The sequence below is a fragment of the Balaenoptera physalus genome (genome assembly GCF_965194825.1).
Source record: "Balaenoptera physalus genome assembly, chromosome: 12".
Lineage (NCBI taxonomy): Eukaryota > Metazoa > Chordata > Mammalia > Artiodactyla > Balaenopteridae > Balaenoptera > Balaenoptera physalus.
Genome location: NC_138897.1, coordinates 95,092,144 through 95,107,872, shown reverse-complemented (window position 1 = coordinate 95,107,872; position 15,729 = coordinate 95,092,144). Strand labels below are relative to the sequence as shown.

General features: G+C 48.6%; 1 protein-coding gene across 14 annotated transcripts in view; it reads left to right on the top strand.

Moving 5' to 3' along the window:
* RIMBP2 (RIMS binding protein 2) overlaps positions 1–15,729 on the top strand; it is a 338,226-nt gene that overhangs the window by 215,895 nt on the left and 106,602 nt on the right. For all 14 annotated transcript variants that reach the window (XM_082418177.1, XM_082418175.1, XM_082418167.1 and 11 more), the window contains 2 exons: positions 616–705; positions 9,031–9,153. In XM_082418177.1, the coding sequence (XP_082274303.1) occupies positions 616–705; positions 9,031–9,153 (213 nt within the window). The remainder of the gene's footprint in view (positions 1–615; positions 706–9,030; positions 9,154–15,729) is intronic.

Genomic DNA, 15,729 nt, shown 5'->3' with positions numbered 1-15,729 from the left:
TTGCTCAGGTCTCTAGCCTCAAGTGGGACACTTCCAGTCCTGCGTAGCAAGAAAAATTGGGGTCCTAATTCTCTCTGCCCATTTCTGGACTCAGAGTCTGGCGGGTCCTGGGAGTTCCACCACCACACGTGTTCCAGCCATCCACAGTCCTCGTAGATTTTTATCTTCTTTTGGAGCAAGACACTTACCTACTGTTTATTATGGCAATGTGTTTGGAGCAGTGTTTGTGAGGAAAGGGGGCGGGTCAAAGCTTGACATAAACTCCAGTTGGAGAACAGTTCTGTTGCCTCTTTAGGACACAAACGTGTAATGCAGGTCAGCACACCATGTATCAGATGTGAATTATCTTCTGGACACTTCACTACAGGCTTTATAGATATTATTTTATCATCTGCTTGTAACATCATCGTAAAGTATCATTCCTCCCATTTTATAAAGTAGGAAACTCATGGCTCGGAAAGAAGAGAAGAAACCGGTCCAACACCACAAGTCTTGTGAATCGCAGAATCACACCCAACCCAGGTCTAATTTCAAATCAGAACCCTTCACCACTGTGTTCCACGTGTCTGTGGAAGTTGGGGCTTCATCTCACAATGCCCTTTCCTTTTGTTCTAGGAAAATGTGCTGAAGGATGCTGCCCAAGGAGACCATCGCCTGAGACCCCATCATGCAGGCCTTCCTGCAAGGGCCCGGCAGCTGGACAAGGTAACCGACGGCCACTGTTGACAGGTCACCGGGAGGGGGGCTGGGGAAGGCAAAGAGGGGTGACTCACTGCAGTCCACCCAAAGGAGGGTGGCCGGGACCGTGGGTCCCGCCTCTCATATTTCATCATGTGGCCACTGCACGAAGCACTTGGGAAATGTCTCATTTGCTGTCTGCTACGTATCCCTACTTAGACGTCTATTCGGTCACATCAGGGCCAGAACAAAACTTCCCATGTCCGGTCCCCAAACCATTGCCTCTCCTCGTTTTCTCATCCCAGTGACTGGCCGTCGCCCAGCTGCTCAGGCCGAGACGCTGGGAGCGGTCCTGGATTCTTCCTTTCCTCACTCTCAACAGCGCATGCCCACTGTGTCCCACCAATGCAGGCCGCCATGTTCTCTGGCCCAGATGCTGAAGTGGCCTGCTTAGCACCCTTCCTGACATCCTACAGTCATTTTCCGGCAGGATCAAGAGTGATCTGGTGATTCACACCAGACGGTGTTTGCTCCTCTGAGTAAACTTCCTCCCAAAATAAGAATGCAACCCTTCCCCATGGCCGCCATCTTGCTCGGCCTTGTCACCTGCCTCTCGCCCTTTGATTCCTGAAGTTCTGTCCACCCTGAACTTCTTTTTGCTCCTCTGACCACCAGGCCTGCCTGGGCGTGCAGTGACTTTCCCTCCCTAGAGCTCTACTCCCTTCCTTTCCAATGGTCGTCAGCTTCTCGCCCTTCATATGTCAGCCTAAGGGTCACCTCCTCAGCCAGACCTTCCCTGCTTCCCACTCTGCGTCCCTCCCTCCTCCTCCTTTTGACCCTGTGGCTTCACCTGGCTTTTGTCTTCTTGTGTCTTATTACTTGGTCGATCATGTGTCTTCACTAATGTGTGTGTCTGTCCCCCCCCGCCCCGTAAGAATGTCACCTCCCAGGTAGCAGAGGTCTTTGCCTTCATATTCATCCCTGTACCCTCAGCACCTGATATAACAGGACACAGAGTGGGTGCTCAGAGTAAATATTAGTTAATGATTGGTTGGTGGTTTGGAGTCGCTAATTTCACGGATTTTCCAAAGCATATTTCAGTTTACTATAAAAATTAGAGCTTTCTTGATTTCACACTTATTTTCCTGCCTTCCTGTTTGGGCTTTTTTTTTTTTCTTTTTTTTTTTCCCCCAAAAGTTGTGCTTCTCAGAAAATAGCAAGTGTTGGTGGGAATGTAAAATGGTGCAGGGACTACAGAGAACAGGATGGCAGATCCTTAACACATTAAAAATGGAATCACACCAAGAACCAGCAATTCCACTCCTGGAGATACACCCAATAGAATTAAAAGCAGGATTGAGAAGCAGTATTTGTCCACTCCTGTTCATAGCAGCATTATTCACAATAGGCAAAATGTGGACGCCACCCGTGTCCATCTACAAATGAATGGATAACAAAAGGTGGTATATACATACAAGGGACTATTACTCAGCCTTTAAAGGAAAGAATTCTGACAACGTGCTGCAACACGGGTGAACCTTGAGGACATGATGCTCAGTGAAAACAGCCAGTCACAGAAGGACAAATCCTGTAGGATTCCACTTATATCAAGTCCCTAGAGCAGTCAGATGCCTAGAGACAGAAAGTAGGATGGTGGGTGCTGGGGCTGGAGGAGGGGGAGGGGGAGTTGGTGTCCAATGGGGACAGAGTTTCAGTTTGGGAAGATGAGAAAGTTCTGGTGGTGATGATTGCACAACTATGTGACTGTACTTCATGTCACTGAGCTGTACACTTAAAAATGGTTAAGACGTTAAATTTTATGTCATGAGTATTTTACCACGATTAAAAAAAAGATGTGTTTTTTCTACACCCCCAACTCTCCCTTTAGCTCCCCTTGCCCCCTATTCCTGCCAGGCCCTGTATCCTCTGTCCTTTTTCCTTCCAAACAGGAAAGTCTCTGATAAACTCACTCACACTGAGGTGTGAATCCATAATGAGTCTTAGTGACCTTGTCAGCCCAAGAGTCTTTTTATTTAAACAGGAACAAAGATGAAAAAAAATGTTGGTGCTTCCGGCATCAGAGGCGGGCTGACGACAGGGCTGGGCGAGCTGGCCAGAGGAAGGGTTGATCCTGGGATGGCTTTCTCTCTTTCTTTCTCTTTTTTCCTTTTTTTTTTTTTGGCTTTCTCTCTTTCGCTCAGATCACTCCATGTGCGCGTCTGTCTGCTCCTAAGCTGGGTTCCTACACCCGGAGTGTGGTCCCTGCTTGGTGACGGCAGACCCAGGTGGTGGGTACCACCACCGTCTCGTTCCCGGACCTGGCTCTCTAGCTACCCTGATGGGCACCTCTGCTCCCATAGAACTTTCACCAAATCCGACGTTATTTTTTCACTTTAAGATTTCAAACTTGTTCCCCTGCTGCCTCCACACTGTGGCATTTTATAAATTTATTTATTTATTTATTTTATTTTTTTTGGCTACGTTGGGTCTTCGTTGCTGTGCGTGGGCTTCTCTAGTTGCAGCGAGCGGGGGCTACTCTTCGTTGCAGTGTGCAGGCTTCTCACTGCGGTGGCTTCTCTTGTTGCGGAGCACGGGCTCTAGGCGCGTGGGCTTCAGTAGTTGTGGCTCGTGGGCTTAGTTGCTCCGTGGCATGTGGGATCTTCCCGGACCAGGGCTCGAACCTGTGTCCCCTGCATTGGCAGGAGCATTCCTAATCACTGCGCCACCAGGGAAGCCCCATCGTGGCCTTTTAAACAAAGCTTCAAGGCCCAGAAAATAAGCTCCCTTCACCATTAAAAGACTCACAAGAGGGAGGAGATATGGGGATATATGTATATGTATAGCTGATTCACTTTGTTATAAAGTGGAAACTAACACACCATTGTAAAGCAATTATACTCCAAGAAAGATGTTAAAAAAAAAAGACTGCCCTCAGGGACCAGCGTCTGTGTCCCAGGGTAACTTGGGGATGTACAAGGGGCAGGTCGGTTTGTGCTGCTGCTGAAAGCATTCAACCACAGCACCAGATCCACTGGGGGGCCACCCCTGTGACCTGTAGAAACACGAGGAACCTTCCTGGTTCTCTGGAAGACGTCTGGGAATTCCCAATTCCCCCAGCTGATTCGGGCTTGGATTTGCAGTCTGCTTTTTAGTCGCCTTGATTAAGTAAGCACATTTAATGATCAGAGCTCTTAATTATTGAGGCAAAGGGATGCAGAATCAGTGTCTTCCCTGAAGCCTGCCCAGAAGGGATTGCCTCTTAGGTGCAACATTGGATATTGGACTATCTGGAATATTGCATTGAATTCCCCTGGGCAGGCAGCCCTGTGGAAGGAAACAAATGAGCTGGGAATGCAGGACACAGCGCAAAGGATGGGGTCAATGCCCTCGAAGCCTGCAAACCAAATTTTTTTTTTTTTAAACTGATTTCAAATTTCTTACTTGCCTGGGTTCAAAGGAGCCCATTAAGCTCCCCCCCAGACTGGGCAGCTGTTCTGGTAGATAACTGGAGGTTCAGGCTACTTTCTCATTGAGTAACTGTTGCCAAATGTTTTAAGCTACTCTCCCACATGGTGCTACTGCGGCTGCCACCGAAATCTGTATTTTGATAGAGAGACGAGTCGAGTGGCTGGATCTGGTGCCCCAGAGTCAGGAATGCGCCGCTGTGTCTGTGTGCGGTGGGAGGGTCCCGGGCAGCAAGCAGGACACGGTGGTACCCATGTTCTGAAGCCAGGTACTGTGTGGGGTGTTAAGTTCATGACCTGTGAACCTATGACCTGTGAACTCTTTTTACCTGCTGGCCAGAAATCTGAGGTTGGCTGGAATTCCGGGTTCGGTTACAAATGACTGGTATGAACAATGGTCATGCCACTCCCTAGCTGGTTCTCCCTCTTCTTCATCTTATTACTGAGAAAACTGGGCATCTGTCGGATGCCACACGTGGACGTTTGGGATTCGTGGAGCCACATACCTTTGGCTGGAAAAGCCCAGCAGGCACACCTGAGTATCATTATCTATTTTTCCTTTATTAAAAAACAAAATCTTGTAAGGGTCCACTGTTCTTAGCTTTCCATCTTAGGAGGAATTGTCTGGGCTTTTAAGTTTGAGCATCTAAGAACTTTTTTTTCTTTTTTGTGGAGGAGGGGAGTCTATAGGTCTTAGTGAAAATCTCTTTCCATCCTTTCTGCTAGTCCGAGACCTCTTTCTCCTTTAGTAGATAACCTGGCTGAGTTCCCAGGAGAATGTTCTAGTCCAGGTGCCAGGACATAGGTGTGGCTCTATGGGGTTCTCTGGTCATGAAAGTGATCGGCTTTGAGCTCCGGACACTGGGCAGCCGGGGACCAGGGACTTGTAAGCCGAGGGGCCTCTCCTCCAAGGCTCCTGGGACGGGCAGGGCTGGAAAGGCCGGCTGGGCAGTGGAGTGAGGTCCTGAGACTCCAGCACTGCAAGCAGCCCATTGAGCCAACATTTAGAGTGTTTTTTGTTTGGAGCCTCGGTCCTGTTTCCAGACAGGATCGGCTGTTACCAAATCAGAGAGAGCCCCCTTCTCTGCGAGAATCAGCTGCGGTTCTTTCAGCTGCAGGTAGCAGGGACCCAGGCTGGGTGACGTAAACACCCAGGGGGCGTTCTTGTTCTCATGCGACCAGAAGTTCCAGAGCCCAGGGCAGAGGCACCTGCTGGAGACGGACGGGGACACGGGCTCCTGCTCCCCTGCAGCGCCGTCCCGCGGGGACCGTGGCTCTTGCGGTCACCGCGGCTCTTGTGGTCACCGCAACGTTGCTGAGGGTCCCATCCTCGCTGCAGCTGGAGCAGCCCAGCCTTTCTTACAAAGCGTCGTGTTCATGTGGGGTCATTGTCCCCCAGAGATTGCCACTGGCCTGTCACGGAGAATGGGGCCACACGGCATCTCAGTCTGGGTCCCTGCCGGAAAGAGATGACACACCTCGAAAAGCAATGGGGAGCGTTACTAAGGGCCGTTTAGATGGGTGTGGGCGAGTTAAGGGAGCTGAGCTGGAGGGAGACGTGACCAGTGACAGTGGAGAATTTTCATTTCTTGGGAAAGAGCAGAGATTTTCACAAACAGGTATTTTTTCATGTGAGAGATTAGTCTTTGAGATTTCCAAGACTAATTTAACCTCATGTTTCCAACGCTTTCTTTTTCTTTTCCTTTCTTAACTGTGGAGTCACTGGAACCAGACTGGTCAGTGTCAGAAGTCCTAGAATCAAGGTGTCGGCAGGGCTCATTCCTTCTGGAGGCTCCAGGAGAGAATTGTGTTCCCACCTTTTCCAGCTCCTAGAGGTGCCCGCATTCCTTGCTTGGCTCATGGCCCCTTCCTCCCTGTCCAAATCCGGCAGTATAGCATCTTTAAAATCTCTCTTTTCTGACCCGATTCTCCGCCTTCCTCTCATCAGGACCCTTGTCATTACTACACTGGACCCACCAGGATAATCCAGGACACTCTCCCCATCTCAAGATCCTTATCTTAATCACCCCTTCCCAGTCATTTTTGCCATATAAGGTCACATTCACAGGCTCCAGGATTAGGATGTGGACATCCTTGTGGGGTCTTTATTCAGCCTACCTCAGTCTCTCCCCAAATCAATCCTTTTGTCTCCTTACCAACAGACTTTCTTTCCATTGTTGCAAACCAGGGAAGTGACCTTAATCATTCCGATAAACATAAAGGGGACACAATGGAAAATTTTAAGTCAAAGAAATGCAAAACCACAATCTTGGCATGAGATGAAGTGTATTAGATGTATTAAAGTGCAAATGCCAACGACCTCCGGAGCCTTTTAGTTGCCCAGAAGTCCACGGCAGGCAGATTCTTCCTCATCCACAGCTGCTATCCTTTAAAGCATTGTCTTCAAGACAAATAAAGCTTGTTTTTTTCCCCCAACAGTATTGCTTTAAGTTACTATATACAATGAACACAGTATTTCCCACAACAAAAGCACAGCATTTTAGCTCCACGTGGGGTAAGCGGGATTTGTGGGTGGGCCTGACCCTCTGATGTCTGTCCTAACCACCGTTGGCAACATCCCTGTGGGAGAGCAGGTCTGGTGCCTGCCAGCCAGTTACCAGAGTCACGTCTGGGTTGTGGTGTGTCTGCAGGTTGGGGATTGGCTATTCTTGGCCAAAGGCCTGGTCAGTGCCCTTGGGAGGGTGATTCCTGACTGCCCGGTGCGCTTATAAGGGACTGGATAAAAACTAAATGTACGGAAATAAATGAGGTCAGCAAACGGAGCCCGAAACCCAAGTCGGCGTCTTCCCTACAACGCGTGAATCTGAGTTTCTTGGAAACACCTGACTTATGTGGGCTTTGGCTGTTCATTCTGCTTCTGCTATCTGACGACAGGGAATCGGATCGCAAAAGAAAACTCCTTTCGCATCGGAGCTTACATTCTAATGAGGAGAAACCCCAAGAAAAACGTAAATCGCTCATAGGATAATTTCACATAGTGATAAACGCCCGTGGAAAATAAAGCAGGGCAAAGCAGTGAGGGGAGAGGAGGCAGACAGGTGGGGAGGATTTTGGTACCCGAGGGCTTGTCTGAGGAGTGACATAATTGATGAGAAGGAGCCAGACTGGCAGAGACGGGGGTGGAGTGGGAGCTGGGTAGGGATGTGCCGCAATGGGAAGAGCACGTGCAAAGGCCCTGGGGAGGGAATAAGCTTGGCTTGTTCAAGGGACAAAAAGAGGCCAGGGTGGCTGAGCGTGGTGAATGGCTGCAGGTCAGATCAGAGAGGTGGGTGGGCAAGATGCTACGGGACTTTGGGGCCACATCAGGAGTTTGGATTTTATTCTAATTTCCATGGCAGCCCCGGGAGGTTTCAATCAGGAAGCAGCAAGATCTGATTTTTATTCCGGAGAGCTTATGCTGGCTACTGTATGAGACTGGACTTGGGGTATTCGAACACTAGTCCCAAGTCTAGTTTCCGTGATTAGCCAGAACATGAGAAGTGATGGCTTTTCAGCAAACCCGGTGTTGAGGTTCAAATGTGGGTACTGCTTAATTCCTATAGGTCATGACATTTTCACACGGGAGCATTTGAATTTTTCCCCACGTTCATTGCCTGATGCATCATGCTGTAGCAAAATGGCGTGAAAATACTTCTGTGAATCAGACCTCTCTATGACCTCTTAATAACAGCTTCCATGTAACCCTGTTCCATTTAGGAATGCCAAGTGGGTGCCTTCCTTTCTTTCTATGCCACAGAAATTGTCAGGTTAAACGAACACTCTGTACCTAAAGCATTTGAAACAGGACTTCCTGTAGCTAAAAGAAACATGACTTTGTGACAGTCTGTTATTGAAGACATAATTCATGTTGCAATGTTTGGGGAGGAGGGAAAGAAATTAAAATCCTGTGGCTGGGTTAAAATATGCTGCACAATGAAAAATAAAGGAAAATAAATCAGATAACTTTTCTCATCAATGGCTGCCCTTATCTGTTTCAAAGAAGCTAGAGGAGAGATTGAGAATTAGTGGAGCCTCCCAGATAAGTTCTAAACGTGGTCCTGGGGGCTGTGGGCTTAGGATGGACATGATTTCTGAGGTTACTGGAACACCCATCATTCTAGTCCATGTGGAGGCTTGTTGCCATTTTTGTCCACTTTTAAGACAGGGGTGAAAATTTTAGACAACAGAAATTAGTATGGCTCGACAATTCGGGTAACATTTTGTGTCTGTTAGGACTTTCAGTTCAAAGGGACAGAAGACAATTCAAATTGGTACAAGCAAACCAAGGGAATCTATTGGCCCAAGTAACAGGAAAGGAAAACATTAGCTTCAGGCACAGCTTGATCTAGGTGCTCAAATGATGTCATCAGGACCCTGCTTCTCCCTCTGCATCTCTTGGCTCTATGCTCAGATGAGTTCTTCCCTCATGATGGCACATGGCACTGTAGCTCCAGCCTTTGTCCTCAACTTTCCAAGTCCAGAGGGCAAAAGAGAGAGTCTCTTCCCAGATTCCTACACAAGGCCAATATCTCATTCTCTGTGGATGCTACTGGGTCCTGTGCCCTGCCCCAACCAATCACCGTATCCAGGGCATGGGATTACACTGATTGGCCAGACCTGGGTCACATTCCCAGTCCTGAGCCAATCACTGTGGCCGTGGCGAGGATGGGCGGGATGAAGAGGGAGGCTGTGTGCTGATTGGCCAGACTTTGGTCCCACGTATTCACCCCAGCAGGAGTGGACCCACCATGAAGTCCATGACTGAGGATGACGGAGGGGAAGAGTCTCCAAAAAGGGGAGGTGACAGATGACAGCTGGGGACAAATACCCACCGCAGCTCCCATGCATGTTGTAAACAGCCCCTTCTCTCCATCCTTGCTACTTGTAGGTGAAAGCAGAGTATGCTCGGCTTAAACACACGCTCACCATAGTGACCAGAGAACGCGATTTGGCCGTGAAGGAGAAACACCAGCTCCAAGCCAAGCTGGAGAACCTAGAACAGGTCCTAAAGGTAGGATGGGCTTCCACTTCCGCTTTCCTGAGGGTGAGCGTGAGGGAGGAGGGGCTGCGGGATTCCAAAGCAGAATGTGGTTGAAACTCCTTTTGAGTTTCAAAAATCATCAAAATTAAGGGCTCTTGGCGCTGCTTTTACCCTTTCTGTGGTATACAAAGCAATAAATAACAAAATTTGAATGTTTCTGGAAGCGATCCTGTAAAACCTATTATGCATTTTCATTTCTTAGAATGTTAAACACTGCTGAGCAAGAGATGGTAGGCAGCGCTCCGGAATGGAAATTGGGCTTATGTTGAAGACCAGAGGTGTCTACCTTTGGTTTTTCAAACTCCATGAATTTTAAGCTGTTCTTCAGACAGTTAACGACCTTTGTCATAAAGAGAATAGCTAAGTCAGAAAATTGCTTTATCAGGTTGCAGGTAATTGGATAGCTTTATGCATTCTTGATGAGCTGGGATCTCCTTCAATATTTAATGGGTGGGTTGATTTGCTATTGATGTTACTGAGTTAAGCTGAATGAATTCTTTGGCTTTTTTTTTTTTTTGAGTGTTAACATTTTATTGGATTCTCATAGTGGGAAAAAAAATTTAAACATAAAAGAATAAAATAATCATCACCTGCAGTCCTACAATCTAGTACCTAGATTAAGCCTTTGTATTTCACACGCATGGAACAGATCGCTATGCTGCACCCACCCACCCTCCTGCATCAGGAAGTGATTTTAACTCCATCTATACCTTATTTGGGGGAAATTTCTAGAACTCTGAGGGGACGCAGATCAGTGGTTGGCGGGGACTAGGGTGAGGTGGGAAATAGATACGGGGTTTCTTCTCGGGGTGATGAAAATGTTCTGGAATTAGTGTGATGATTACACAACCTTGTGAATGTACCAACACCTCTGAAATGTACACTTTAAAAGGGTGAATGTTACAGTCGGTATGTGAATTACATCTCAATTTAAGAGTGAAGATGCCCTATTCTCTCACTGCTGGCCCTGAAGCGGAACCACGCCCCTCGTGTGGCTCTCAGGAGGTGGCAGATCTGTACCCAGTGCTGGTGGCATGTAAGATGCCCCCGTGTGTCCACCTGACACTCTCTGGAGGAAAGGCCAAGGCTAACCCTGACCATGCTGCTTTTTACCATTTGCTCTGAGTTTAGAACATAGCTGTAAAGGAATGAGATACCACCATGTAATTATTCATTTCAGCAGCTGCCTCGACCACTGACTGCACGTTCTCTGAGGCACAAACCGTGCTTCATTCAACTCTCTACCTGTAAAGCTTGGGAAAGTCAGGGTTTGGTGAATTCAGTGGCGGATGGGCTGGGAATCCAGGGCACACCCGGGGGCTTTGCTGAAGGTCTGTTGGAGTAAAGTCAGCATGAAGGACAGTGTACGTGACTATGACCCCAGGAGCTATTTGACAATCTGGAGACATTTTTGTTGGCTGGGACCGGGGAGCGGGCTATTAGCATCGCGTGGGCAGAGGCCGGGGATGTTGTTAAGTCTCCTACGATGCACAGGACCGCCTCCATGGCAAAGAAATAAGTGGCCCAAAATGTGATTGGCACCGATGGTGAGAAGCTCTGTGAATTAGTTTGTTATTGTTGCTGTAACAAATTGTCCCAACGTGAAATAAAACAAATGTATTCTCTTACAGTTCAGGAGGTCAGATCCAAAATGAGTCACATTGGCCTAAAATCAAGGTGTCAGCAGAGCTGCCTGCCTTTCGGAAGGGTTTGGGGGGACCCTTCCCTGCCTTCCCCACCTCCTGGCGGCTGCTCCCAGCCCCTCCCTCTTATTAGAAGATGCTAATTGCAGAGCCAGCCATTAACATCTTCTCTCCTCTCTGACCTCCTGCCTCCCTCTTATAAGGACCCTGTGATTACGCTGCATCCACTTGGATGATTTCCACATCTCAATGTCCTTAACTTAATCACATCTGCAGGGTCCCTTTGTCGTGTAAGGGGACGTAGTCACAGGCCCCAGGGACTGGGAGGTGGACATCTTTGGGCAACATTATTCAGCCTGCCCTACCCTAGAGTATTTGAAGGAGGTGACCAATAGCACTGATGCTACCTGTGGGTAGAGGAGGCCCCGTTTATAATTTCAGGGCGTGAAATTCCCGTCTTTGTCTCCTGCCTGCCTGCCGGCCTTCAGGCCAGTCTCTCCTGCTGCCTGGAGTGGGTGAAGGGCCGTGCACTCGCACTGGCCTCGGGGGGCCCGCCGTCCTTCCTTCTGACCTGGGGACGAGCCTCATCACCGGGTCCTTGCACACGTGGAGACACCCCGAGTTCACGTCCAGGTTCTGTCCATGGCGCCCTGCAAACAGCCCTCTCCTCGGCTGCCCACCCTCTCCAGGGGGTACACCCCAGGGGTGTCACCTGCCCTTCTGGGGGGCAGACTAGGGAGGAGGCCTGTGCAGGAGCTGGCGGGGGAGCTTGGGGACTTTGAGATGGGGAATTCCAGGGTCTGGGGAGCTGGACTGTGGTCCAGAGGGGAGAGTGTGGGCTCTGGATGGGCTTGTCCCTTTCGCCCCATTTCTGAGGGTGGAATTGGGTAGCTGATGGGCAGGCTGTGAACAGCCATCAGGAGACACGGTCATCTTTGTCACCAGGAAAGCAGCAAGAGCGGGAGAGGTTGGAGGCTGTGAGGGGCCCAAAGGGACAAGTGACAGCGTCACAGGGCCGGGGTTCTGGCACTCGCCTCCTCTTGGTCACCACCTCCCACTGTGCTGTTTTCGCCTGTTCTTCACAGGGTGGCCAGAGCAGTACCGTCCAAATCGAAGTCAGGTCCCAGCACCATCCCCAAACCATCCCCAGGACCCGCCAGCCCAGCTCCAGCTCACTTACCCAAAGCCTGGCGCCCTCCCTGGTCACAGCCCTGCAGGTGCAGCTGCCCTCACCTCTCGGGACCCCTGTCCTCTCTTCCCGCCCTGACTCCATCCTCCCCCATTGCCCCACCCCTTTCCTGGCTCTGTTCCTGGAGCAAAGCCAGGCCCTGAGCACCTTCTCCATAAAGTTCTTCTTCTCCATTTCAATGCGTGACTGGATGATGGGGACCCCACAGGAGGGCGGCAACGCCGGATGCGCCCGACCAGGCTGGCCTGGGGCAGGGGCCTTGTTGGGAGCAAACGGAGCTCTTTCTCAAAAGATTTTTGCTCTATGCAAAAAGGGAGAGAAAAAAGACCCGGAGATTAGGAGAGGCCTGTCCTTTGCAAGGGGTTGATTCCATGGCAGTTGAAAGAAAGCGCATGTCTTGAAAATTTGCAAAACCTTATGTGATCTGCCCTTTCCCACACCCAGCACTGAGAGCCTTTGGGGCTGAGAGCAAGGAGGGAAAAGATCGGGGAGGTGATGATTCCACTACAGTTGCTGAAATCCCTGGGCTCCTGGACAGAACCTGCCAAACTTTGCTGCTTTTAAAGAACCGCCCTCAGGCGGGGTAACTGCGTGTTTTATAAGCATTGCCTCAATTTGGACCGATGGAAAACACAGCGATTTCCATGTTCTTCTTCTGATATTTTGGTCATAATAATAAAAGGGCTCTTCAAAATCAACCTTCTTTTTTTCTCTCTTCTGTTTGTTTTTCAATTTGGTGGTTGTATTTTATTTTTTAATTTTATTTTAAATTTATTTTATTGAGGTATAGTTGATTTACAATGCTGTGTTAATTTCTACTATACAGCAAAGTGATTCAGCGATACGCATATTCTTTTTCATATTCTTTTCTATTATGTTGTTTCACAGGATGTTGAATATAGCTCCCTGTGCTATACAGTAGGACCTTGTTGTTTATCCGTTCTAAGTGTAATCGTTTGCATCTGCTAACCCCAAACTCCCAATCCATCCCTCCCCACCCCACCTTAGCCTTTCTTTTTTTCTTGAGCAGCAAAGCCCATCAGTGGGCGATGGGGAAGGGAAGAGGTGATTGCCATGCTGGGCGGAGATGCAGCTGACTTGGCTTAGAAAATCCTGTCATTTCTGTAAACTTGGGTAAAATGATGACCTTGCATTCCCAGAAGTTGCCTGGACATCCCCAGAACTCCCGGAGTGTGATGTATGGTCTCTAGTTGTCATTGATTTGAACGGAATTTGATCCCCAAACCAGTGTCGATCAACCTGATTTGCTGAGAACCAAAGAGAACTTGCCCAGGCTCGGGGGCCATGTGAGGGGGAGGTTGGGTGGTGCAGGATTCCAATCTCAGAGTGTCTGCCGCCAAGCCTGGACGGCTGGCTGACCCCTGACCGTCATCTGGGAGAAGCAAAAATGCTGAGCTGCTAGTTTGCGATGGGGACCGGTGAGTGGCCCACAGAATCACACTGTCACTGGTTTTTACCAGATTGTGAATGGAATGTCTGTTTTCCTTCAAAATACAAAAACTATTCGTAAAACAGAGAAGACAGGATTTGGGGCTGTTTTCTAAGACAATCCAATGAGAATAATACCCCCTGCACGAACCAAACCAATAATAGTTAAGCTGATGTGAATTCGTCCTGGTTTTTATACTTTTAAAAATAATGATGAATTCATTATCTGTGTATATGTTTTTATCATGCTTCTTTCCAAGAATATCGTCAAATCACTGAAACCGTCACATGTAATAGAACATGCTCAAATGATATGAATGGAAGAAGTGAAAAATTCAGATAAAGAGAAAGAAGAATTCAAATATGCCAGCCTGGAGGTTAGACACAGTTACTCTAAGATTCTAATTTGGCCTGTGTTTCCATGCAGCCTGGATATAAAAGGAAATATAGGCAATTACATAATTCTCACTCCCTAAGAGAAGGGAACCTACTGTTTCCCCAGGAAAATGAGCATGGAGGACTAAACGTGATTTTCTTACTTGGAATAATATCTTAGAGGAGGATGCAGAACAATATAGTAGAAGATGTCTTCAGCAGCATCTTCATAGCAATTGAGGAGCAATTTTCCCGTGTGTCTTTCTTCGGGGGTTTCTTTGGGGAAGAAGACCTAAAGGCCATTTTCCTGAGCTGTTAGCAAGGAAAATTGGGAGGAATCATTAAAGCCAGATTTCCCACACGTAGGAAGAACCCAAGAAGAGTTCTTCGTGGTGGGAATTGAAGAATAGGAAAAGTAATGTTCCTGGACCCATTCCTGTTCTATGGAATTAAAAATACCAAGAGATGGAAAACATCAGAGTTTGAACAAAGATGGGATAAGAAGGCTCCCCTTCGCCTGTCCACCTTATCTGGTTGGGAATCACCCCACACCCAGCGTCCTCACCAAGAGAAAGGGATGTACCCGTGCATCTCAACAGGGGTCTGCATAGTCAGGACACACCGTGGTGTCCCTGGCCCACAAGTGTTTATTACACGACCATTCATTCATTCACTCATTCATTCATTCATGTTGATTGAGCACTGCCTGTGTACCAGGCCCGGTTTCCGGCAGCAGGAATGTTGTAATTAGCAAAACAGAGTCAATGAGAAGAGTCCATGCAGAAAAAGACATGCATTTGTAACATGATGTCAGGCAGTGATAAGTGCTTTGAAGGACAATAAATTAGGGCGAGGCAGTAGGAAGTGATGTAGTGACCCTTTTAAAAAGTAGCTGGGAGGCTTCCCTGGTGGTGCAGTGGTTCAGAATCTGCCTGCTAATGCAGGGGACACGGGTTCGAGCCCTGGTCTGGGAGGATCCCACATGCCGCGGAGCAACTAGGCCCGTGAGCCACAACTACTGAGCCTGCGCGTCTGGAGCCTGTGCTCCGCAACAAGAGAGGCCGCGACAGTGAGAGGCCCGCGCACCGCGATGAAGAGTGGTCCCCACTCGCCGCAACTAGAGAAAGCCCTCGCACAGAAATGAAGACCCAACATAGCAATCAATCAATCAATCAATCAATCAATCTTTTAAAAAAAAAAAGTAGCTAGAAACAACAAGGTTCTACTCTACAGCACAGGAAACTATATTTAATATCTTATGATAAACCATAAAGGGAAAGAATATGAAAAAGAAGGTCTATATATGTATAACTGAATCACTGTGCTGTACAGCAGAAATTAACACAACCTTGTAAATCAAGTACACTTTAATAAAATAAAGAATGGTTGGGAGGGGGCTTCTCTCAGACGCATCAGCTGAGCAGAGTGGGTGCTTCTCAATGCAGGGGGTGAAGGGGGCTTGTCCACATTCAGGGGAGGAGCACCAGGCAGGTGGAAAGTGCAAGGAGCTGAGATGGGCAGATGTTTGACGTGTCCGAGGGTCAGCCAGGTGGCTGGTGAACAGGGACTGAGGGGCAGGGGGTGGAAATGACGCTGAGATTGGGGTGAGGTCTGGCAGCATCTTATGAGCCCAAGTAGAATCCCAAGGGTTTTGGAATCTGCTCTAAGTGTCGTCAGACACCTTTGTCACAATACTGCTGCATAAGAAACCGCCCCAAAGCCCATGGCTCAAAACAAGAACGATTCGTACTGTTCCCGAGTCTGTGGCTTGGCTGCGCGGTGCTGTCGTCTCGGCTGGACTTGGCTGAACACGCAGTTGGCCGGCTATTGGTTGACGCCGGATGGTTTGGGTCAAGGTGACTGGCTTTGTTCCCTGCTGTTCCAGCCCCC